The sequence below is a fragment of the Salvelinus alpinus genome, chromosome 7 (genome assembly GCF_045679555.1).
Source record: "Salvelinus alpinus chromosome 7, SLU_Salpinus.1, whole genome shotgun sequence".
NCBI lineage: Eukaryota > Metazoa > Chordata > Actinopteri > Salmoniformes > Salmonidae > Salvelinus > Salvelinus alpinus.
In genome coordinates, this window is record NC_092092.1 from 20,986,989 (window position 1) to 21,013,960 (window position 26,972).

Sequence of the window (26,972 nt, forward strand, 5' to 3'; positions counted from 1 at the left end):
GAGTATACAGTTGAATACAGAAGTTTACATACACCTTAGCCAAATACATACATTTATACAACAGTTTTTCACAATTCCTGACATTTAAGCCTAGTAAAAATGCCCTGTCTTAGGTCAGTTAGGATCACCACTTTATTTTAAGAATGTGAAATGTCAGAATATTAGTAGAGAGAATGATTTGTTTCAGCTTTTATTTCTTTCATCACATTCCCAGAGGGTCAGAAGTTTACATACACTCAATTAGTATTTGGTAGCATTGTCTTTAAATTGTTTAACTTGGGTCAAACGTTTCGGGTGGCCTTCCACAAGCTTCCCACAATAAGTTGGGTGAATCTTTGCCCATTCCTCCTGACAGAGCTGGCTTGCTCGCACATGCTTTTTCAGTTCTGCCCACACATTTTTTTATAGGATTGAGGTCAGGGCTTTGTGATGGCCACTCATATACATTGACTTTGTTGTCCTTAAGTCATTTTGACACAACTTTGGAAGTATGCTTGGGGTCATTGTCCGTTTGGAAGACCCATTTGCGATGTTGCTTCAATATATCCACATAATTTTCCTTTCCTCATGATGCCATCTATTTTGTGAAGTGCACCAGTCCCTCCTGAAGCAAAGCACCCCCACAACATGATGCTGCCACCCCTGTGCTTCGCGGTTGGGATGGTGTTCTTCGGCTTGCAAGCCTCCACCTTTTTCCTCCAAACATAACGATGGTCATTATGGCCAAACAGTTCTATTTTTGTTTCATCAGACCAGAGGACATTTCTCCAAAAAGTACGATCTTTGTCCCCATGTCCAGTTGCAAACCGTAGTCTGGCTTTTTTATGGCGGTTTTGGAGCAGTGGCTTCTTCCTTGCTGAGTGGCCTTTCAGGTTATGTCAATATAGGACTCGTTTTACTGTGGATATAGATACTTTTGTACCCGTTTCCTCCAGCATCTTCACAAGGTCCTTTGCTGTTGTTCTGGGATTGATTTGCACTTTTCGCACCAAAGTACGTTCATCTCTAGGAGACAGAGCGCGTCTCCTTCCTGAGCGGTATGATGGCTGCGTGGTCCCATGGTGTTTATACTTGCATACTATTGTTTGTACAGATGAACGAGGTACCTTCAGGTCTACCACTTTTTTCTGAGGTCTTGGCTGATTTCTTTTGATTTTCCCATGATGTCAAGCAAAGAGGCACCGAGTTTGAAGGTAGGCCTTGAGATACATCTACAGGTACACCTCTAATTGACTCAAATTATGTCAATTAGCCTATCTGAAGCTTCTAAAGCCATGACATAATTTTCTGGATTTTTCCAAGCTGTTAAAAGGCACAGTCAACTTAGTGTATGTGAGCTTCTGACCCACTGGAATTGTGATACTGTGAATTATAAGTGAAATAATCTGTCTGTAAACAATTGTTGGAAGAATTACTTGTGTCATGCACCAAGTAGATGTCCTAACCGACTTGCCAAAACCTTAGTTTGTTAACAAGAAATTTGAGGAGTGGTTAAAAAACTAGTTTTAATGACTCCAACCTAAGTGTAACTTCTGACTTCAACTGTACATATGGTAAATGAACAGGAACTACTGTCACCATTGTCAGGACCTTTACTCAGGATGTTGGCAGGCATAGAAATGTTATATTACGCACGCACGCACGCACACGCTGCACACACACACACACACACACACACACACACACACACACACACACACACACACACACACACACACACACACACACACACACACACACACACACACACACACACACACACACACACACCAATCAGGCTCAATTGAGAGCATTTCCTGTGTTTCATGTTAATCTTGTGGAGTGATTTTTCCATTACGTACACAGCAACCCTCTCTGCTCTGACAGTTAACCTCCCTCCCTCCGCTTCAAATGAGCTCCCCATTCAGCCCAAAAGACACAAACACACAGGCATATGCACACACACATATGCATGTACGTACACGTGCGCGTATGCACACGCACAAACACACACACAGGTTAGTGTTTTTTTGTCATGAATCTTGTTCTGGAGGCAACTCTGCAGAGTGGTTACCAACCTACACAGCCACAAAGCCGTTCATCCTAAACCTAACCTTCACCACACTGCTAACCCTAACCTTAAATTATGACCAAAAAGCACATTTTTGTTTTCATTCATTTTTTACAATGTAGCTAATTTTGAATTTGTAGGGGGAAATCTAAGGGGAAATTGCTCAGTTCTGCCTCCAGGACTCCAACAATAAATGTCAACCTACGCGTGCACACACACACACACACACACACACACTGTCACGTTCCTGACCTGTTTTATGTTATTTTTTGTATGTGTTTAGTTGGTGAGTTGGGGTGGGCATTATATGTTTTGTGTTTCATTGTTTAGGTCACTTGTAATTAGCCTTATATGGTTCTCAATCAGAGACAGGTGTTTGACGTTTTCCTCTGATTGAGAACCATATATAGGTTGGCTGTTTCACACTGTTTGTTTGTGGGTGATTGTCTTCCGTGTCTGTGTCTGTGCACCACACGGGGCTGTTTTCGGTTTGTTCGTTTTATGTAGTCTATTCCTGTTCGTGAGTTCTTTCGTGTCTTTATGTAAGGTCCATGTTCAGGTTTCGTCTACGTCGTTTTCTTATTTTGTAAGTTATTCAAGTGTTCTTCGTGTTTCGTCTTTATTTAATAAATTCATTATGTCATATCACAACGCTGCGCCTTGGTCGAATCACTACTCCGAGGAATTCCGTTACAGAATCACCCACCAACAAAAGATCAAGCAGCGGTGTAACGGGAGGAAGGGACAGCGCAAGAAGGAGGAATGGACATGGGAGGATATTTTGGAAGGCAAGGGTTGCTACACATGGGAGGAGATTCTGGCTGGTAAGGATCGCCTCCCATGGGAACAGCTGGAGGCAGCTCGGAGAGCGGAGGAAACCGGAGAGAGGAACAGGCGTTATGAGGGGACGCGTCTAGCACGGAAGCCCGAGAAGCCTGTGAGTAAACCCCAAAAATTTCTTGGGGGGGGGGCTAGAAGGGAGAGTGGCGAAGTCAGGTAGGAGACCTGCGCCCACTCCCTGTACTTACTGTGGAGAGCGAGAGTACGGGCAGACACCGTGTTACGCAGTAGAGCGCACGGTGTCTCCTGTACGTGTTCATAGCCCGGTGCGGGTTATTCCACCTCCCCGCACTGGTAGGGCTAGATTGGGCATTGAGCCAGGTGCCATGAAGCCGGCTCAACGCGTCTGGTCCTTTACGCATGGTGTCCCCGGTTCGCCTACATAACCCAGTGCGGGCTATTCCACCTCGCTGCACTGGCAGGGCGAAGGGGACCATTCAACCAGGTAAGGTTGGGCAGGCTCAATGCTCAAGGGAGCCAGTAGCTTGCACGGTCCGGTATTTCCGGCGCTACCTCCCCGCCCCAGCCCAGTACCACCAGTGCCTACACTACGCACCAGGTTTCCAGTGCGTTTCCAGAGCCCTGTTCCTCCTCCACGCACTCTCCCTGTAGTGCGTGTATCCAGTTCGGTGCCTCCAGTTCCGGCACCACGCACTAAGCCACCTGTGCGTCTCCAGAGCCCTGTACACACTGTTCCTTCTCCCCGTACTCGTCCTGATGTGCGTGCACTCAGCCCGGTGCCACCAGTGCCGATACCACGCACCAGGCAAAGAGTACGTTTTGAGAGTCCAGTGTGCCCTGTCCCTGCTCCCCGCACTAGCATGAAGGTGCGTGTCCTTAGCCCGGTGCCTCCAGTTCCGGCACCACGCACTAGGTCTACAGTGCGCCTTATCCGGCCAGAGCCATCCGTCTCCCCAGCGCCATCTGAGCCATCCGTCTCCCCAGCGCCATCTGAGCCATCCGTCTCCCCAGCGCCATCTGAGCCATCCGTCTCCCCAGCGCCATCTGAGCCATCCGTCTCCCCAGCGCCATCTGAGCCATCCGTCTCCCCAGCGCCATCTGAGCCATCCGTCTCCCCAGCGCCATCTGAGCCATCCGTCTGCCCCGAGCCATTAGAGCCGCCCGTCTGTCCCGAGCCGTCAGAGCCGATAGTCAGTCAGGAGCCGCTAGAGCCATTCGTCAGACAGGATCTGCCAGAGCCGCCAACCAGACAGGATCTGCCAGAGCCGCCAACCAGACAGGATCTGCCAGAGCCGCCAACCAGACAGGATCTGCCAGAGCCGCCAACCAGACAGGATCTGCCAGAGCCGCCAACCAGACAGGATCTGCCAGAGCCGCCAGTGAGCCATGAGCGTCCAGAACCGCCAGTGAGCCATGAGCGTCCAGAACCGCCAGTGAGCCATGAGCGTCCAGAGCCGTCAGCCAGCCATGAGCGTCCAGAGCCGTCAGCCAGCCATGAGCGTCCAGAGCCGTCAGCCAGCCATGAGCGTCCAGAGCCGTCAGCCAGCCATGAGCGTCCAGAGCCGTCAGCCAGCCATGAGCGTCCAGAGCCGTCAGCCAGCCATGAGTGTCCAGAGCCGTCAGCCAGCCATGAGCGTCCAGAGCCGTCATCCAGCCATGACCGGCCAGAGCCGTCATCCAGCCAGGATCCGCCAGAGCCTTCCGCCAGCCAGGATCCGCCAGAGCCAGCCAGCCAGGATCCGCCAGAGCCAGCCAGCCAGGACCTGCCAGCCAGCCAGGATCCGCCAGAACCTTCCGCCAGCCAGGATCCGCCAGCCAGTCTGGTGGTGCCCCCCATTCTGGTGTTGCCCCTCATCCTGGTGATGCCCCTTAATTTAGGTGGGGTTATATGGAGGGTGGTCATTTTGGGGAGGCTACGAAAGCGGGTAGTGACTAAGAGGGGATGGGAACCACGCCCAGAGCCTGAGCCACCACTGTGGTCAGATGCCCACCCAGACCCTCCCCTAGACTTTTGGTAGTGCGTCCGGAGTACGCACCTTGAGGGGGGGGTTATGTCACGTTCCTGACCTATTTTATGTTGTTTTTGTATATGTTTAGAGGGTCAGGGCGTGAGTTGGGGTGGGCATTATATGTTTTGTGTTTCATTGTTTAGGTCACTTGTAATTAGCCTTATATGGTTCTCAATCAGAGACAGGTGTTTGACGTTTTCCTCTGATTGAGAACCATATATAGGTTGGCTGTTTCACACTGTTTGTTTGTGGGTGATTGTCTTCCGTGTCTGTGTCTGTGCACCACACGGGGCTGTTTTCGGTTTGTTCGTTTTATGTAGTCTATTCCTGTTCGTGAGTTCTTTCGTGTCTTTATGTAAGGTCCATGTTCAGGTTTCGTCTACGTCGTTTTCTTATTTTGTAAGTTATTCAAGTGTTCTTCGTGTTTCGTCTTTATTTAATAAATTCATTATGTCATATCACAACGCTGCGCCTTGGTCGAATCACTACTCCTCCTCTTCGTATGAAGAGGAGGGGGGGGGCTAGAAGGGAGAGTGGCGAAGTCAGGTAGGAGACCTGCGCCCACTCCCTGTACTTACTGTGGAGAGCGAGAGTACGGGCAGACACCGTGTTACGCAGTAGAGCGCACGGTGTCTCCTGTACGTGTTCATAGCCCGGTGCGGGTTATTCCACCTCCCCGCACTGGTAGGGCTAGATTGGGCATTGAGCCAGGTGCCATGAAGCCGGCTCAATGCGTCTGGTCCCCAGTGCGTCTCCTCGGGCCGGCTTACATGGCACCAGCCTTACGCATGGTGTCCCGGTTCGCCTACATAACCCAGTGCGGGCTATTCCACCTCGCCGGAGGAATTCCGTTACACACACACAAATGATTCACTAGGACCCATGGACCAGCCCATGATCAATAGTGAGTAAGTACATTTCCTAGAAGTTCTAAAAAGAGACATAATGAGAATAGCTTTGAACATGAGACACGACCCCTGCACTGCAGACAATGGTTCAAATACTTAGAAGAACAAACTGCCCTTAATATTTATTTCTATCTGGAAGTATTGTTGTCTGTCCACGCTAAAGTACAACTGAACCATACTAACCAAGTCGTTTTAAGTACACAACTACAGCTGAACCATATTAACTAAGTAGTTTTAAGTACACAACTACAGCTGAACCATATTAACTAAGTAGTTTTAAGTACACAACTACAGCTGAACCATATTAACTAAGTCGTTTTAAGTACACAACTACAGCTGAACCATATTAACTAAGTAGTTTTAAGTACACAACTACAGCTGAACCATATTAACTAAGTCGTTTTAAGTACACAACTACAGCTGAACCATATTAACTAAGTCGTTTTAAGTACACAACTACAGCTGAACCATATTAACTAAGTAGTTTTAAGTACACAACTACAGCTGAACCATATTAACTAAGTAGTTTTAAGTACACAACTACAGCTGAACCATATTAACTAAGTAGTTTTAAGTACACAACTACAGCTGAACCATATTAACTAAGTAGTTTTAAGTACACAACTACAGCTGAACCATATTAACTAAGTCGTTTTAAGTACACAACTACAGCTGAACCATATTAACTAAGTCGTTTTAAGTACATGCCCGCTTCCAATGAGAGTTATCCGAGACCTGAGCATTAAAATGTCATGTTATTCTTTCTCCAGATTACTACACCTAAATTCCCGAGCTAACACGCAGATCCCAAATGGTGTCCATATAGAGAATATGGGCTATTTTCCTTCAGATAATTATTGAAGTTGGTGCAAAAAGAACCATACTTTTTGTCAGAAAATCACCTATTGACATAGCAATACATGTTGCAAGTTCAAGTTCAACATGCATAAAGATGGCAATAGGGTAGGTGAATGAGGGAGAGAAAGCGGGAGAGAAAGTGGGAGAGAAAGGGAGAGAAAGGGGGAGAGAGGGAGAGCAAGGGAGAGAAAGAGGGAGAGAAAGCTGGTATACATGAGGACAATCCGTGGAGGTGTCTGAATAAAGGTCAAAGGGAAGTCATGGAGAACAGGCATTATGTGGGACAGTCTTCAATGGTATGGTATCTGGAGTAGCTATACATGGCTGTTTATTTTGATTGTACTGTATGCATGTCACACGCACACGTAGGTGGTATGTTTGTATGTCTGCATAGTGTGTTTATTGCCAGGTTCATTAGTTTATAGGTTTATGAGTGTGAACTGAGCATGTACAGTACACAATATGTGGTTGTATACATGGCTTGGTGGTACATGTGAGTATGATTGCGTGTGTATTGTGCTGTGCTCTGTTGTGAGTGCCGCCCATAGAGGCTCCAGTCTCACGTAAGCTTGTGCAGAGCGAGGAAGACGGACAGATAGCCTGGTGATAGACTCCTCCCATCTCCCCTCCCTGTCTATAGTGGCATACAGCCGACTGCATGCCAGTCCAGACTCGTCCCACATCACTAACAGATCAAACTGCTACTGTCTCAAACGAAACTTAGCCACTGTTTTCTTTTCTCTCTCTCAGAAGTGGGGGGTGAGGGGGAGTCATGTACCTACTTCCCAGAGTATTCCCAAAAGGGTTGTTTGTATTCTTGGTTGGTGTGCTCAACAGGTCACAGAGAGGTAAGGCTGAGTCAACTCAGGTTAAGTATGTGGCGTTACGTTAAATGTTGTAGACCTCCCACGCAAAGGTGCGTGCATCACATTCGTCAATCCTGGCTTTCACTGATTTCATTGATTTGCCAAGTCCGAAACAAAGCGAAATCCACTGACAGAATACGACAGAATAGCCTTGAGTGGAAATCATAAAGACTTCTTCATTGTCATCCTACGCTCAATGACTACTCTCTGGAAGACAAAGCTGACGCTTGCAGAGCTCTACAATATCAAATGCTTGAATAACAAATGGATTTTGTTAAAGGTAGACTCAGCGTTATGACGTTGCAACAAGCAGCACCGCAGATATTGCGATGAGCCCAATGCAAGACTTTGCTCTCACACAGTCACACAGGGTATCTGTGCATGTGCGCGGGTTCGCTTCACGCTGCTACAATGTGGTAGCTACGGCACCAAAACAGCGAAGTTTAGCCTTGCGTGTCAATACTTTTAGTTGTTGCGGAAATTTACCCACTACTGCTGTTTATTACTTTGTACATTGCTGAGTGTACCTTTCAAGCTAAAACTTGCTCCCTGACATTATTAATAAACACTGAAATAAATAGTCATTCAGACAATACGTCGAATCAAAAAGGCACCAAGAAGGCTGGCTATACTCTGCGCTGCTAAAATCACGTAGCCAGAACCCTTTGATTAGGAACAGGGACAATGAGTCCAGACTATAGTCTCACCCACTTTCCTGTCTTGAACACAAGCTCACTGCACAGCCCAGAGAGAGAGAGAGTAAGCGACAGAGAGAAGGAGAGAGAGTGAACGACAAAGAGAGAGCCAGAGAGAGAGAGAGAGGGAGAGAGCAAAAGAAAGAGAGAGAGGGGGAGAGAGACAGTGAGAATAAGGGGGAGAAAGGGAGAGAGAGAAAGAGCACCTTCAACCTACAGTACATACTGTAGCCAGACTATTATTCTTTTGATTTTACACAATACACAATTCACACCGGCTGGTCACTTCTTAGCCTGGTAACTACCTACACATATTGACAGAAGGAATTTCATGACTTTTCCATTACTTTTATACAAATTTCCATTACCAACAATTGGCAGCGTCTATGTATGTACACTCAGTGGCCAGTTTGTTAGGTACATCTAGTACCGGGTCGGATTCCCTTTGCCTCCAGAACAGCCTGAATTCTTCAGGGAATGAAAATGTTGCTCAACTGGTATCAAGCAACCTAACGTGTGCCAGGAAAATATTCCCCACACCATTACACCACCACCACCATTGTCACCAGGCAGGATGGGGCCATGGACTCATGCTGCTTACGCCAAATCCTGACTTTGCCATCAGCATGACGCAACAGGAACCGGAATTTGTCAGACCAGGCAATGTTTTTCCACTCCTTAATTGTGTGTTGGTGACCACCTGCCCAGTGGAGCTGCTTCTTCTTGTTTTTATCTGACAGGAGTGGAACCCGGTGTGGTCGTCTGCTGCAATAATAGCCCATCCGCTACAAGGAAGCACGAGTTGTGTGTTCCGAGATGCCGTTCTACACAACACTGTTGTACTGCGCCGTTATTTGCCTGTTTGTGGCCCGCTTGTTAGCTTGCACGATTCGTGCCATTCTCCTTCGACCTTTCATCAACGTGCTGTTCTCGGCCACAGGACTGCTGCTGACTGAATGTGTTTTGTTTGTCGCACCATTCTCTGTAAACCCTAGACACTGTTGTGCATGAAAAGCGCAGGAGGACATCCATTTCTGAGATACTGGAACCGGCACGCCTGGCACCGACGATCATACCGTGCTCAAAGTCGCTTACGTCACCCGTTTTGCCCATTCTAACATTCAATCGAACAGTAACTGAATGCTTCAATGCACGTCTGCCTGCTTTATATAGCAAGCCACGGCCACGTGACTCACTGCTAGGAACGAAACATTTTAATTGAACGTGTCAGCCAGATAGCCACTCACAAAGTAAACTACCGATCAATGTCCATGGTGCTGAAATTGCAACATGTCTATGCAGCTGCATGACTATCAAATCGATGATAGGCTTTCTATGGTGCAATGGCTCAGCTTTGCTTTAGCTAATGGATAAATGTTTATTGGTAGGTCTATTTGGTCGTCATTTTCTCAGGTTAAGCCTAACATTTCACAAAGATATACAAGGTGTCGCAATGTTGCCATTTTTAGACTGCTGGCTGGTGGTGATAATGCAATTACTTTTTCAGTAATTCATGTTGGAAATTTAAACACTGCAGATTGTCAAATACATTTTCCATACAACAGAATCAGGTACCAATAGATTTTTTAGAATATACAGCTGTCCGGTATAGGCTACCTGAACGTGCAAGACTTGAGCCATCCTTGTGCTCTCTCCCAGCCCCAGATAGAAAGTTGTTGTGTGCAAAAACAGTCTATTAATACCAAATAATACAGTCAGTCCACCTTCAAAACACTAGCGTACTAGGGATTGTTTCATTATGCAGTGTACTATCTATAGCTATATACTGTATTTAGCTGCTATTTACACTACCGGTCAAAAGTTTTAGAACACCTACTAATTCAAGGGTTTTTCTTAATTTTTTACTATTTTCTACATTGTAGAATAATAGTGAACACATCAAAACTATGAAATAACACATATGGAATTATGAAGTAACCAAAAAAGTGTTAAACAAATCAAAATATATTTATATTTGAGATTCTTCAAATAGCCACCATTTGCCTTGAAGGACACATTTGCTAAGCACTTGTTGGCTGCTTTTCCTTCACTCTGCGGTTCGACTCATCCCAAACCATCTCAATTTGGTTGAGGTCGGGGGATTGTGGAGGCCAGTTCATCTGATGCAGCACTCCATCACTCTCCTTCTTGGTAAAATAGCCCTTACACAGCTTGGAGGTGTGTTGGGTCATTGTCCTGTTGAAAAACAAATAATAGTCCCACTCGTTGCAGAATGCTGTGGTAGCCATGCTGGTTAAGTGTGCCTTGAATTCTAAATAAATCATCAGAAAAGCACCCCTACACCATAACACCTCCTCCTCCATGCTTCACGGTGGGAAATACAAATGCGGAAATAATCCGTTCACCTACTCTGAGGTTTGAATCAAAAATCTCCAATTTGGACCAGACCAAAGGACACATTTTCACCGGTCTAATGTCCATTGCTCATGTTTCTTGGGCCAAGCAAGTCTCTTATTCTTATTGGTGTCCTTTAGTAGTGGTTTCTTTGCAGCAATTCGACCATGAAGGCCTGACACACAGTCTCCTCCACAATGTCTGTTATTTGAACTCTGTGAAGCATGTTTTTGGGCTGCAATTTCTGAGGCTGGTAACTCTAATAAACGTATCCTCTGCAGCAGAGGTAACTCTTCCATTCCTGTGGCGGTTGTCATGAGAACCAGTTTCATCATAGCACTTGATGGTTTTTGCGACTGCACTCAAGGTTCTTGAAATGTTCCGTATTGACTGACCTTCATGTCTTAAAGTAATGATGGACTTTCATTTCTCTTTGCTTATTTGAGCTGTTCTTGCCATAATATGGACTTGGTCTTTTAACAAATAGGGCTATCTTCTGTATACCGCCCTACCTTGTCACAACACTACTGATTGGCTCAAACACATTGAGAAGGAAAGAAATTCCACAAATTAACTTTTAAGAAGGCACACCAGTTAATTAAAATGCATTCCAGGTGACTACCTCATGAAGCTGGTTGAGAGAATGCCAAGAGTGTGCAAAGCTGTCATCAAGGCAAAGGGTGGCCATTTGAAGAATTTCAAATCTAAAATATATTTTGTTTTGTTTAACACTTTTTTGGTTACTACATAATTCCATACGTTTATTTCATCCATATGTGTTATACAATGTGGAAAATAGTAAAAATAAAGAAAAAGCCTTGAATGAGTAGGTGTTCTAAAACTTTTGACCGGTAGTGTGTTGCCAACTCAGACAGTCTGTCCTAAGACATTGTGCATTATATGTCCATTGCACTGCACAAAATTTAAACTTAGTCTTGAATGATGAATGCCATGATCTACCAGAGATAAGGGGCAGTTAATACTGCAACCACACAACTCAAATGCCGGTTCACCAATATGAACCAAAATCAAAAAACGCTTTATTTGCTCAAGCTCTCCAGAACTGTTGTCCGCTAAATATGATAAACTGTTTGCATCTGCTAATTTATTGGCTGTCCAGTATCCAGACGACCTGTCTTCAGAGCTTCCTATAGGGAATTAAGGAGAATGAGAGGCTCAATTAAAGATGTTACAGAACTGCTGTATTTGAAGCACTCCTCCCTTCTGCCCTGTTTCCCTGATGTTGCTAAAGTAACCAAGCTGTTTTTAGCATCCCTGTAACTGTCGCTTCTGCGGAGAGATGGTTTTCTAAACTAAAACTCATAAAGAACTACCTAAGATGCATTAGGTTCTTGGTCTGATATGCACTTTTGAACATCTGAGTAACCTCCACTCATTGCACTGGCACCGTCGTAGTCTTGACCACGGCATTTGTTCGCCGATATTCCCCTTATACAACCAGTTAAAAAAAGCCCAAGAAACAAACACTTTGCTTCCTAGTACATATGGAAATTAAAAAGGTTCATGAATTAATTACTTTTTGGAGGGTTACTGTCAAGATTATTTATTACATAAAACATGTTAGACATCGATGACTGGCGCATGGGCCCCCAGAGCTTGTGCCCCCCCCCCCCTGCGGGGGTGTCCGGTATGCCAGTGCATGGGGTCAACCCTCAATCTGGAGAGCTACTGGGTGTGCAGACTTTTCATCAAGCCCTGCTCAAACACATCAGAGACAGCTTATCAAGCCCTGCTCAAACACATCAGAGACAGCTTATCAAACCCTGCTCAAACACATCAGAGACAGCTTATCAAGCCCTGCTCAAACACATCAGAGACAGCTTATCAAGCCCTGCTCAAACACATCAGAGACAGCTTATCAAGCCCTGCTCAAACACATCAGAGACAGCTTATCAAGCCCTGCTCAAACACATCAGAGACAGATTATCAAGCCCTGCTCAAACACATCAGAGACAGTTTATCAAGCCCTGCTCAAACACATCAGAGACAGCTTATCAAGCCCTGCTCAAACACATCAGAGACAGCTTATCAAGCCCTGCTCAAACACATCAGAGACAGTTTATCAAGCCCTGCTCAAACACATCAGAGACAGCTTATCAAGCCCTGCTCAAACACATCAGAGACAGCTTATCAAGGTCCGGTCAAGCAGCTCATTTCTAAAATGTGGTTTGTTAGAGGGGGGGGGACTGGAATAAAAGCCTGCACACCCATTAGCTCTCCTGGAAAATGATTGACCAGCCTTGATGTATAACATTGCAACATTACAACCAAATACGTTTCATGCCTTTTGAAATAATTAGCTCATTCAATACATCAAAGATCAAATGGCTATGGTAGGCAAAAAATTATTTATTCAGCTGAAGCAAGCCCAAAAATGTTCTTCAGGAAATGTACCTTTTCGAGATTAGTCATATTTATCATAGCTACCTTAGACGTGTTTATTTTGCAGGCAGACTAACTATTGAGTTGCAATGTCCCATACATTGTATGCCCAAATCAACTGGAAGTATCTACAAAACACGTTTTGAAGCCAAATAATCCAAAAGAAAGGCTACATCAAATATCTTTTCCTAAAATTACTGTTCGTGATTCACAAATTATTATTTTGATTCACATGATTAGATTCACCGTGATTGACCTGAATCCCAACTAATACAATGGCGAAGTGAATTGTTCATTTTGTCAGAAAGAATCGTCTAAATGAATCATATGAATCGTTCAAGAAAGTTAATCAACTGTGTATGGCCTTATTTGCTAGTGTCAGTGGAAAGCTTTTTGGGAAATGACTAGCGGACTAAACTCGACTTGAGTTGAGTCTGCTAGGACATGACATGACAAAAACATGAATACATGCTAATAATAGCTAAACAGTTATCTAGAGTACAAGGTATGTTTTGAATTGGCTACCTAGTTATTAGTCTGTTCTCTATCATATTTTAAAGGCTTACCTGCCTCTCTCTCCTTGAGCAATGGCCAACACGCCTCACACTCGCAGGTGATGTGCGCAAACACAGACGCTCTAAAGTGTCATTCCAACCCTGGCTGATATGTTGATTTTTATTTAATTGATCAAATATATATTTTAAACTGTTTCTAAAGAAATGACATTAACAGAAATTATGACTTTAGGATTTTATAACTTTCCAAAACGTTTCTGCACGTAGGTGACACAATAACACTAATCTACCCATTAACCAAGGCAGCTTTGGGTGTACAGCCAATACTAAACAATACCTGCATTGCACATTCAGCGTAAGGAGACCGATTCATAGCATTGTTTGTCAGTTGGCCTAATGTTATGCAGGTGGCTCACTCTAAGAGGATACTAAATCATGACCCCTGGAGTTACAGACTAAACAGAAGACTGTAGATTTCCCTCTGAGTGCTTATTGTCTAAATCAGAGAGGGCCAGTATACTGACAAATACCTAGTGAGTGGGCAAGTGAGTGAGTGAGTGACTGAGAGAGTGAGTGAGTTAGTGAGTGAGTGAGTGAGTGAGTGGGTGAGCGAGTGAGTGAGTAAGAGAGTGAGTGGGGGGGTGACTTTATTTTTACTCTGCATTCCATTGGAGCCTGGCTGTTTCCTTTAACTCTCGGAATGACTAAGTCCAGGAAGAGAGGCGTTGACGAAGCCTTAATTCAATACAACATTAAGGTTTAAATGGGACTTTTCCTGTTAGGAGGTCATGGTGGTGGAGGTGAAAACAGACTGGGTGGGTTTCAAACTCCCAACCACGGGTGGTTGAGGGGTCCTCATGTCAAGATGGGCACCAAGAACACTGGGCACAGAAACTCCTAGAAAGCCCATGTACTGTAGGTGGTGGCTGTTTAGAGCTGGGTATATTCAAAGCGTTGGAGACTGATAGCTGCCAGAAGGGAACTACTGTCCACAGGGGCAACATAGTTGATAGCTGCCAGAAGGGAACTACTGTCCACAGGGGCAACATAGTTGATAGCTGCCAGAAGGGAACTACTGTCCATAGGGGCAACATAGTTGATAGCTGCCAGAAGGGAACTACTGTCCACAGGGGCAACATATTTGATAGCTGCCAGAAGGGAACTACTGTCCACAGGGGCAACATAGTTGATAGCTGCCAGAAGGGAACTACTGTCCACAGGGGCAACATAGTTGATAGCTGCCAGAAGGGAACTACTGTCCATAGGGGCAACATAGTTGATAGCTGCCAGAAGGGAACTACTGTCCACAGGGGCAACATAGTTGATAGCTGCCAGAAGGGAACTACTGTCCACAGGGGCAACATAGTTGATAGCTGCCAGAAGGGAACTACTGTCCATAGGGGCAACATAGTTGATAGCTGCCAGAAGAGAACTACTGTCCATAGGGGCAACATAGTTGATAGCTGCCAGAAGGGAACTACTGTGCATAGGGGCAACATAGTTGATAGCTGCCAGAAGGGAACTACTGTCCACAGGGGCAACATAGTTGATAGCTGCCAGAAGAGAACTACTGTCCACAGGGGCAACATAGTTGATAGCTGCCAGAAGGGAACTACTGTCCACAGGGGCAACATAGTTGATAGCTGCCAGAAGGGAACTACTGTCCACAGGGGCAACATAGTTGATAGCTGCCAGAAAGGAACTACTGTCCATAGGGGCAACATAGTTGATAGCTGCCAGAAGGGAACTACTGTCCACAGGGGCAACATAGTTGATAGCTGCCAGAAGGGAACTACTGTCCACAGGGGCAACATAGTTGATAGCTGCCAGAAGGGAACTACTGTCCATAGGGGCAACATAGTTGATAGCTGCCAGAAGGGAACTACTGTCCATAGGGGCAACATAGTTGTGCAGCCCAGAGGGAGTCTGGGTTTGTGTGTGGTAAACGACAGTGAGATGAGAGGATAAACAGAGCGCCAGAAACAGGATAAATCAGCACTGGCAGTAAACAACCTGGTATAAACACCGGCTCCATGGCCCCGAACAACACAACACAACATAAACCCGTTAGAACTTTGACCCAGTTCAGTTGAAAGTTCAGTCTGCTTTGGACTCCCTAAGACCTGTATCAAGCATCTCAGAGAAGTGTTGGTTTATGATCAGTTTTACATCTAAGATCCCAATGAATAAGATTGCAAGGACGAGGGATCTGATGTTAGATCAGTATTCCTACTCTGGGATGATTGATACATAAGGCCCCTGATCCCAAGTCAGATTCTCCTCACTCAAAGTTAGCGTGAGACCGAAATCTGGACTGTACATTATTATTATTATTTGGGGGGGAAAGTGGGAATACATTTGGATTGAATCTACTGTCTTGTTACAATGATGTTATGATTTGCCATGGAGATGCATTCTGATAGTCTGTCTGTGTTGTTATTGGTTGACAATGATGCTGTGACTGTCACTGGTAGAAAAGAGTTACTTTTGGGAAGGATGTTGTTTGACGGAGGAGAGAGTGAGGTAGTGTTGGCCCAGTCTAACCACAGATGTTCTCCCCCCCCCCCCCCCCCCCCACCTCCCCACCCCCCACAGTCCTTGGGTTAGGGACATACTGGGCTACTGTACCTGGATATCAGCCCATAACAGAATAGTAATCATTGAACAATTACTGTAATAGTGAGGCAATTGAGTTCAAGTTGAGTTCAACTGGGTTGAATATAATTTGATATAATAGAATTCAGATAGCATTGGAATTGGAATGTTGAAATAACAGGATAGCGTTATGGTATACTGTAGGTCTATAATTATAAGCCTGGCCCCAGATCAGTCTGTCATGTTTGGTAAAACAATTACGATAAAGGGAGCAAAAAAATCACAAACTGATCTGTAACCAGACGAGGGTAGCAAAATGTGTATTTTTATTTTATTTAACCTTTGTTTAATTAGGCAAGTCAGTTAAGAAAAAATTCTTATTTACAATGACAGCCTGCCGGGGAACAGTGGGTTAACTGCAAAATTCCAGTAACTTTCTGAAAATCCCCATGGGTTTTCCAGAACTTCCAGGATTCCAGGATGTTAACAGAATGTTGCAACCCTTAACCAGGCTAGTATGATATGGTGAAGTTTAGCGCCTTAGAGTCGGGTTAAGTCTTTCTGTATACAATGTTATTAGGTGCTACCACTAACAGGCTAGTGTGTGTGTGTGTGTGTGTGTGTGTGTGTGTGTGTGTGTGTGTGTATAGGGGTGTGTGTGTGTGTGTATATGTGTTTGTGTGTGTGTATATGTGTGTGTGAGCACGCGTGCGTACGTGCCTGTGTGTATTTGTGTGTGTGTTACCTGTAGATTACTCCATGTTGGTGAAGGAACATGAGGGCAGACGTGACCTCGGCGGCGTAGAAGCGAGAGCGCGCCTCGTCAAACTTCCTGGAACGCTGGATCTGGAACATAAGGTCTCCTCCGTTCACGTACTCCATCACAAAGAACAGACGGTCCTGGAGATGGAGGGAGAGGAGGAGGAGGAGAGACAGAGAGAAAGACAGGAAGAAGTGTTACATCTTTTTCACCCATGATTAAAACAACCACTATAAAGACCAGAGATTAGTTGTACTGTGTGTCTCAAAGAATAAAGAGTTAATGATCAGATCGCATTGTGGAAGTAGACTGTTACAATTATCATGTAGCTAGTCAATTCAGCTCAATAAAGATTGACCTGTAGTTCGACAGTGTGACCCTCTGAGTAGAACCAGTATTACCGATCAATTAGAGCATATTAAACCAGCCTTAACCCTGCATTAACCCCTCCACACTTCCACCTTCACAAATAACTGTGGTCCTTATGGTCAGCAATCAATACCTGCCCCTAAGGCTAAGCCCCACAGCCATCCCCACCCCACCCATAGCCCCTATTCTCCAGGCACAGAGAGCTGTCTCTCTGGGAACAACGGTCCCCTTCCTGAATTCCAGCTCCCCATATAGGAAATCAGATTGAGGCGGGCGGGTGGTGGGTATATAAAAAGCCCTCTATATAAGAAAGGAGTGGCCCCGTCCGAACCATTGTTTAACGCCACAGGGGTCACAAAGCTATAAGAACCAATGACACATCTTCCATCATTCCTATTACAATGGTGCTTAACCCAGCAATCGAGAAAAATACCTTCATTAGATACTCGTCTTCCACAACTGGGAATTTACAGATGGTCCTTGGTAGTATTAAGGCAGTGACAGTGAAATGCTTACTTACAGGCTCTATCCAATAGCACAAAAAAGGTATTAGGTGAACAATAGGTAAGTAAAGAAATAAAAACAACAGTAAAAAGACAGTGGAAAACATTAGCAAGGCTATAAAAGTAGCGAGGCTACATACAGACACCGGTTAGTCAGGCTGATTGAGGTAGTATGTACATGTAGATATGGTTAAAGTGACTATGCATATATGATGAACAGAGAGTAGCAGTAGCATAAAAGAGGGGTTGGCGGGTGGTGGGTGGCGGGACACAATGCAGATAGCCCGGTTAGCCAACGTGCGGGAGCACTGGTTGGTCGGGCCAATTGAGGTAGTATGTACATATGTACATGGATGTATAGTTAAAGTGACTATGCATATATGATAAACAGAGAGTAGCAGCAGTGTAAAAGAGGGGTTGGGAGGGTGTATAAATATATATATTAAATCTACAGTATTAGCGACACCCCACCTACAGTACTGTATTACTGACACCCCATCTACAGTACTGTATTACTGACACCCCATCTACAGTACTGTATTACTGACACCCCATCTAGAGTACTGTATTACCGACACCCCACCTACAGTACTGTATTACTGACACCCCACCTACAGTACTGTATTATGGACACCCCACCTACAGTACTGTATTAGCGACACCCCACCTACAGTACTGTATTACTGACACCCCATCTACAGTACTGTATTACCGACACCCCACCTACAGTACTGTATTACTGACACCCCACCTACAGTACTGTATTACTGACACCCCACCTACAGTACTGTATTAGCGACACCCCACCTACGGTACTGTATTACTGACACCCCACCTACAGTACTGTATTACTGACACCCCATCTACAGTACTGTATTACTGACACCCCACCTACAGTACTGTATTACTGACACCCCACCTACAGTACTGTATTACTGACACCCCACCTACAGTACTGTATTACCGACAACCCACCTACAGTACTGTATTACTGACACCCCACCTACAGTACTGTATTACTGACACCCCACCTACAGTACTGTATTACTGACACCCCACCTACAGTACTGTATTCCCGACACCCCACCTACAGTACTGTATTCCCGACACCCCACCTACAGTACTGTATTACTGACACCCCACCTACAGTACTGTATTATGGACACCCCACCTACAGTACTGTATTACTGACACCCCACCTACAGTACTGTATTACTGACACCCCATCTACAGTACTGTATTACTGACACCCCACCTACAGTACTGTATTACTGACACCCCACCTACAGTACTGTATTACTGACACCCCACCTACAGTACTGTATTACTGACACCCCACCTACAGTACTGTATTACTGACACCCCACCTACAGTACTGTATTACTGACACCCCACCTACAGTACTGTGTTACTGACACCCCACCTACAGTACTGTAGTATGGACACCCCACCTACAGTACTGTATTACTGACACCCCACCTACAGTACTGTATTATGGACACCCCACCTACAGTACTGTATTACTGACACCCCATCTACAGTACTGTATTACTGACACCCCATCTACAGTACTGTATTACTGACACCCCATCTACAGTACTGTATTACTGACACCCCATCTACAGTACTGTATTACTGACACCCCACCTACAGTACTGTATTACTGACACCCCACCTACAGTACTGTGTTACTGACACCCCACCTACAGTACTGTATTACTGACACCCCATCTACAGTACTGTATTACTGACACCCCATCTACAGTACTGTATTACTGACACCCCATCTACAGTACTGTATTACTGACACCCCACCTACAGTACTGTATTACTGACACCCCACCTACAGTACTGTATTACTGCACTCTGTGTAGGAGCAGGTCTAGTACTTGCAGATTGAGGAGTCTCAGTCTGGTTATTTACTGAAGGTCATTAAAGGTACTATAACATGTAGTCAATTCCCCAGGATTCATGGATTCTAGTATGGGATATGATGAGCTGGATCTCAAACGTCAGCCTTTTATACATCAGCATTTGTCACACAGTGTTTGAGAGACACTCGCCCAAAACCCTAAAGAGCAAGCAATGCAAATCTGTGATGAATCACGGAGATCAATGTGGTTTAGGGATTTAAGTGACATGAGGAGACTAGAATGCTTAGTGTTACAATATTAGTGTAATGCTTGGCCTCTGCTTCATTGACTACAGCCTTGAACTGTACAACCTAACACAGGAGAAAATAGGCCTCACACTGCTAGGGGAATGGTAGACTACCCTCTCACACTGCTAGGGGAATGGTAGACTACCCTCTCACACTGCTAGGGGAATGGTAGACTACCCTCTCACACTGCTAGGGGAATGGTAGACTACCCTCTCACACTGCTAGGGGAATGGTAGACTACCCTCTCACACTACTAGGGGAATGGTAGACTACCCTCTCACACTGCTAGGGGAATGGTAGACTACCCTCTCACACTGCTAGGGGAATGGTAGGCTACCCTCTCACACTGCTAGGGGAATGGTAGGCTACCCTCTCACACTGCTAGGGGAATGGTAGGCTACCCTCTCACACTGCTAGGGGAATGGTAGGCTACCCTCTCACACTGCTAGGGGAATGGTAGGCTACCCTCTCACACTGCTAGGGGAATGGTAGACTACCCTCTCACACTGCTAGGGGAATGGTAGGCTACCCTCTCACACTGCTAGGGGAATGGTAGGCTACCCTCTCACACTGCTAGGGGAATGGTAGGCTACCCTCTCACACTGCTAGGGGAATGGTAGGCTACCCTCTCACACTGCTAGGGGAATGGTAGGCTACCCTCTCACACTGCTAGGGGAATGGTAGGCTACCCTCTCACACTGCTAGGGGAATGGTAGACTACCCTCTCACACTGCTAGGGGAATGGTAGACTACCTTCTCACACTGTTAGAGGAATGGTAGACTACCCTCTCACACTACTAGGGGAATGGTAGACTACCCTCTCACACTGCTAGGGGAATGGTAGACTACCCTCTCACACTGCTAGAGGAATGGTAGACTACCCTCTCACACTACTAGGGGAATGGTAGACTACCCTCTCACACTGCTAGGGGAATGGTAGACTACCCTCTCACACTGCTAGAGGAATGGTAGACTACCCTCTCACACTGCTAGGGGAATGGTAGACTACCCTCTCACACTGCTAGGGGAATGGTAGACTACCCTCTCACACTGCTAGAGGAATGGTAGACTACCCTCTCACACTGCTAGGGAAATGGTAGACTACCCTCTCACACTGCTAGGGGAATGGTAGACTACCCTCTCACACTGCTAGGGGAATGGTAGACTACCCTCTCACACTGCTAGGGGAATGGTAGACTACCTTCTCACACTGCTAGGGGAATGGTAGACTACCTCTCTCACACTGCTAGGGGAATGGTAGACGACCCTCTCACACTGCTAGGGGAATGGTAGACGACCCTCTCACACTGCTAGGGGAATAGTAGACTACCCTCTCACACTGCTAGGGGAATGGTAGACTACCCTCTCACACTGCTAGGGGAATGGTAGACTACCCTCTCACACTGCTAGGGGAATGGTAGACTACCCTCTCACACTGCTAGGGGAATGGTAGACTACCCTCTCACACTGCTAGGGGAATGGTAGACTACCCTCTCACACTGTTAGGGGAATGGTAGACTACCCTCTCACACTGCTAGGGGAATGGTAGGCTACCCTCTCACACTGCTAGGGGAATGGTAGACTACCCTCTCACACTGCTAGAGGAATGGTAGACTACCTTCTCACACTGCTAGGGGAATGGTAGGCTACCCTCTCACACTGCTAGGGGAATGGTAGGCTACCCTCTCACACTGCTAGGGGAATGGTAGGCTACCCTCTCACACTGCTAGGGGAATGGTAGACTACCCTCTCACACTGCTAGGGGAATGGTAGACTACCTTCTCACACTGTTAGAGGAATGGTAGACTACCCTCTCACACTACTAGGGGAATGGTAGACTACCCTCTCACACTGCTAGGGGAATGGTAGACTACCCTCTCACACTGCTAGAGGAATGGTAGACTACCCTCTCACACTACTAGGGGAATGGTAGACTACCCTCTCACACTGCTAGGGGAATGGTAGACTACCCTCTCACACTGCTAGAGGAATGGTAGACTACCCTCTCACACTGCTAGGGGAATGGTAGACTACCCTCTCACACTGCTAGGGGAATGGTAGACTACCCTCTCACACTGCTAGAGGAATGGTAGACTACCCTCTCACACTGCTAGGGAAATGGTAGACTACCCTCTCACACTGCTAGGGGAATGGTAGACTACCCTCTCACACTGCTAGGGGAATGGTAGACTACCCTCTCACACTGCTAGGGGAATGGTAGACTACCCTCTCACACTGCTAGGGGAATGGTAGACTACCTTCTCACACTGCTAGGGGAATGGTAGACTACTCTCTCACACTGCTAGGGGAATGGTAGACGACCCTCTCACACTGCTAGGGGAATGGTAGACGACCCTCTCACACTGCTAGGGGAATGGTAGACTACCCTCTCACACTGCTAGGGGAATGGTAGACTACCCTCTCACACTGCTAGGGGAATGGTAGACTACCCTCTCACACTGCTAGGGGAATGGTAGACTACCCTCTCACACTGCTAGGGGAATGGTAGACTACCCTCTCACACTGCTAGGGGAATGGTAGACTACCCTTTCACACTGCTAGGGGAATGGTAGACTATCTTCTCACACTGCTAGGGGAATGGTAGACTACCCTCTCACACTGCTAGGGGAATGGTAGACTACCCTCTCACACTGCTAGGGGAATGGTAGACTACCCTCTCACACTGCTAGGGGAATGGTAGACTACCCTCTCACACTGCTAGGGGAATGGTAGACTACCCTCTCACACTGCTAGGGGAATGGTAGACTACCCTCTCACACTGTTAGGGGAATGGTAGACTACCCTCTCACACTGCTAGGGGAATGGTAGGCTACCCTCTCACACTGCTAGGGGAATGGTAGACTACCCTCTCACACTGCTAGAGGAATGGTAGACTACCTTCTCACACTGCTAGGGGAATGGTAGACTACCCTCTCACACTGCTAGGGGAATGGTAGACTACCCTCTCACACTGCTAGGGGAATGGTAGACTACCCTCTCACACTACTAGGGGAATGGTAGACTACCCTCTCACACTGCTAGGGGAATGGTAGACTACCCTCTCACACTGCTAGGGGAATGGTAGGCTACCCTCTCACACTGCTAGGGGAATGGTAGACTACCCTCTCACACTGCTAGAGGAATGGTAGACTACCTTCTCACACTGCTAGGGGAATGGTAGACTACCCTCTCACACTGCTAGGGGAATGGTAGACTACCCTCTCACACTGCTAGGGGAATGGTAGACTACCCTCTCACACTGCTAGGGGAATGGTAGACTACCCTCTCACACTACTAGGGGAATGGTAGACTACCCTCTCACACTGCTAGGGGAATGGTAGACTACCCTCTCACACTGCTAGGGGAATGGTAGACTACCCTCTCACACTGCTAGGGGAATGGTAGACTACCCTCTCACACTGCTAGGGGAATGGTAGACTACCCTCTCACACTGCTAGGGGAATGGTAGACTACCCTCTCACACTGCTAGGGGAATGGTAGACTACCCTCTCACACTGCTAGGGGAATGGTAGACTACCCTCTCACACTGCTAGGGGAATGGTAGACTACCCTCTCACACTGTTAGGGGAATGGTAGACTACCCTCTCACACTGCTAGGGGAATGGTAGACTACCCTCTCACACTGCTAGGGGAATGGTAGACTACCCTCTCACACTGCTAGAGGAATGGTAGACTACCTTCTCACACTGCTAGGGGAATGGTAGGCTACCCTCTCACACTGCTAGGGGAATGGTAGACTACCTTCTCACACTGCTAGGGGAATGGTAGACTACCCTCTCACACTGCTAGGGGAATGGTAGACTACCCTCTCACACTGCTAGGGGAATGGTAGACTTTCCTCTCACACTACTAGGGGAATGGTAGACTACCCTCTCACACTGCTAGGGGAATGGTAGACTACCCTCTCACACTGCTAGGGGAATGGTAGACTACCCTCTCACACTGCAATGGTAGACTACCCTCTCACACTGCTAGGGGAATGGTAGACTACCCTCTCACACTGCAATGGTAGACTACCCTCTCACACTGCTAGGGGAATGGTAGGCTACCCTCTCACACTGCTAGGGGAATGGTAGACTACCCTCTCACACTGCAATGGTAGACTACCCTCTCACACTGCTAGGGGAATGGTAGACTACCCTCTCACACTGCAATGGTAGACTACCCTCTCACACTGCTAGGGGAATGGTAGGCTACCCTCTCACACTGCTAGGGGAATGGTAGACTACCCTCTCACACTGTTAGGGGAAAGGTAGACTACCCTCTCACACTGCAATGGTAGACTACCCTCTCACACTGCTACTGGAATGGTAGACTACCCTCTCACACTGTTAGGGGAATGGTAGACTACCTTCTCACACTGTTAGAGGAATGGTAGACTACCCTCTCACACTGTTAGGGGAATGGTAGACTACCCTCTCACACTGCTAGGGGAATGGTAGACTACCCTCTCACACTGTTAGGGGAATGGTAGACTACCCTCTCACACTGTTAGAGGAATGGTAGACTACCTTCTCACACTGCTAGGGGAATGGTAGACTACCCTCTCACACTGCTAGGGGAATGGTAGACTACCCTCTCACACTGCAATGGTAGACTACCCTCTCACACTGTTAGGGGAATGGTAGACTACCCTCTCACACTGCTAGGGGAATGGTAGACTACCCTCTCACACTGTTAGGGGAATGGTAGACTACCCTCTCACACTGCTAGGGGAATGGTAGGCTACCCTCTCACACTGCTAGGGGAATGGTAGGCTACCCTCTCACACTGCTAGGGGAATGGTAGACTACCCTCTCACACTGCTAGGGGAATGGTAGACTAGCCTCTCACACTGTTAGGGGAATGGTAGACTACCCTCTCACACTGCTATGGGAATAGTAGGCTACCCTCTCACACTGCTAGGGGATTGGTAGACTACCCTCTCACACTGCTAGGGGAATGGTAGACTAGCCTCTCACACTGTTAGGGGAATGGTAGACTACCCTCTCACACTACTAGGGGAATAGTAGGCTACCCTCTCACACTGCTAGGGGATTGGTAGACTACCCTCTCACACTACTAGGGGAATGGTAGACTACCCTCTCACACTGCTAGGGGAATGGTAGACTACCCTCTCACACTGCTAGGGGAATGGTAGACTACCCTCTCACACTGCTAGGGGAATGGTAGACTACCCTCTCACACTGCTAGGGGAATGGTAGACTACCCTCTCACACTGCTAGGGGAATGGTAGACTACCCTCTCACACTGCTAGGGGAATGGTAGACTACCCTCTCACACTGCTAGGGGAATGGTAGACTACCCTCTCACACTGCTAGGGGAATGGTAGACTACCCTCTCACACTGCTAGGGGAATGGTAGACTACCCTCTCACACTGCTAGGGGAATGGTAGACTACCCTCTCACACTGCTAGGGGAATGGTAGGCTACCCTCTCACACTGCTAGGGGAATGGTAGACTACCCTCTCACACTGTTAGGGGAATGGTAGACTACCTTCTCACACTGTTAGAGGAATGGTAGACTACCCTCTCACACTGCTAGGGGAATGGTAGACTACCCTCTCACACTGCTAGGGGAATGGTAGACTACCCTCTCACACTGCTAGGGGAATGGTAGACTACCCTCTCACACTGTTAGGGGAATGGTAGACTACCTTCTCACACTGTTAGAGGAATGGTAGACTACCCTCTCACACTGCTAGGGGAATGGTAGACTACCCTCTCACACTGTTAGGGGAATGGTAGACTACCCTCTCACACTGTTAGAGGAATGGTAGACTATCCTCTCACACTGCTAGGGGAATGGTAGACTACCCTCTCACACTGTTAGGGGAATGGTAGACTACCTTCTCACACTGTTAGAGGAATGGTAGACTACCCTCTCACACTGTTAGGGGAATGGTAGACTACCCTCTCACACTGCTAGGGGAATGGTAGACTACCCTCTCACACTGTTAGGGGAATGGTAGACTACCCTCTCACACTGATAGAGGAATGGTAGACTACCTTCTCACACTGCTAGGGGAATGGTAGACTACCCTCTCACACTGCTAGGGGAATGGTAGACTACCCTCTCACACTGCAATGGTAGACTACCCTCTCACACTGTTAGGGGAATGGTAGACTACCCTCTCACACTGCTAGGGGAATGGTAGACTACCCTCTCACACTGTTAGGGGAATGGTAGACTACCCTCTCACACTGTTAGGGGATTGGTAGACTACCCTCTCACACTACTAGGGGAATGGTAGACTACCCTCTCACACTGCTAGGGGAATGGTAGACTACCCTCTCACACTGCTAGGGGAATGGTAGACTACCCTCTCACACTGCTAGGGGAATGGTAGACTACCCTCTCACACTGCTAGGGGAATGGTAGACTACCCTCTCACACTGCTAGGGGAATGGTAGACTACCCTCTCACACTGCTAGGGGAATGGTAGACTACCCTCTCACACTGCTAGGGGAATGGTAGACTACCCTCTCACACTGCTAGGGGAATGGTAGACTACCCTCTCACACTGCTAGGGGAATGGTAGACTACCCTCTCACACTGCTAGGGGAATGGTAGACTACCCTCTCACACTGCTAGGGGAATGGTAGGCTACCCTCTCACACTGCTAGGGGAATGGTAGACTACCCTCTCACACTGTTAGGGGAATGGTAGACTACCTTCTCACACTGTTAGAGGAATGGTAGACTACCCTCTCACACTGCTAGGGGAATGGTAGACTACCCTCTCACACTGCTAGGGGAATGGTAGACTACCCTCTCACACTGCTAGGGGAATGGTAGACTACCCTCTCACACTGTTAGGGGAATGGTAGACTACCTTCTCACACTGTTAGAGGAATGGTAGACTACCCTCTCACACTGCTAGGGGAATGGTAGACTACCCTCTCACACTGTTAGGGGAATGGTAGACTACCCTCTCACACTGTTAGAGGAATGGTAGACTATCCTCTCACACTGCTAGGGGAATGGTAGACTACCCTCTCACACTGTTAGGGGAATGGTAGACTACCTTCTCACACTGTTAGAGGAATGGTAGACTACCCTCTCACACTGTTAGGGGAATGGTAGACTACCCTCTCACACTG

At 46.9% G+C, this 26,972-nt stretch overlaps 1 protein-coding gene across 1 annotated transcript in view; it reads right to left on the minus strand.

Annotated features, from left to right (window-relative positions):
• The window catches only part of LOC139580562 (protein kinase C epsilon type-like), a 168,899-nt gene that overhangs the window by 34,085 nt on the left and 107,842 nt on the right, over positions 1-26,972 (minus strand). Inside the window, exon 11 of the mRNA XM_071409388.1 lies at positions 16,801-16,955. Within this exon, the coding sequence (XP_071265489.1) occupies positions 16,801-16,955 (155 nt within the window). The remainder of the gene's footprint in view (positions 1-16,800; positions 16,956-26,972) is intronic.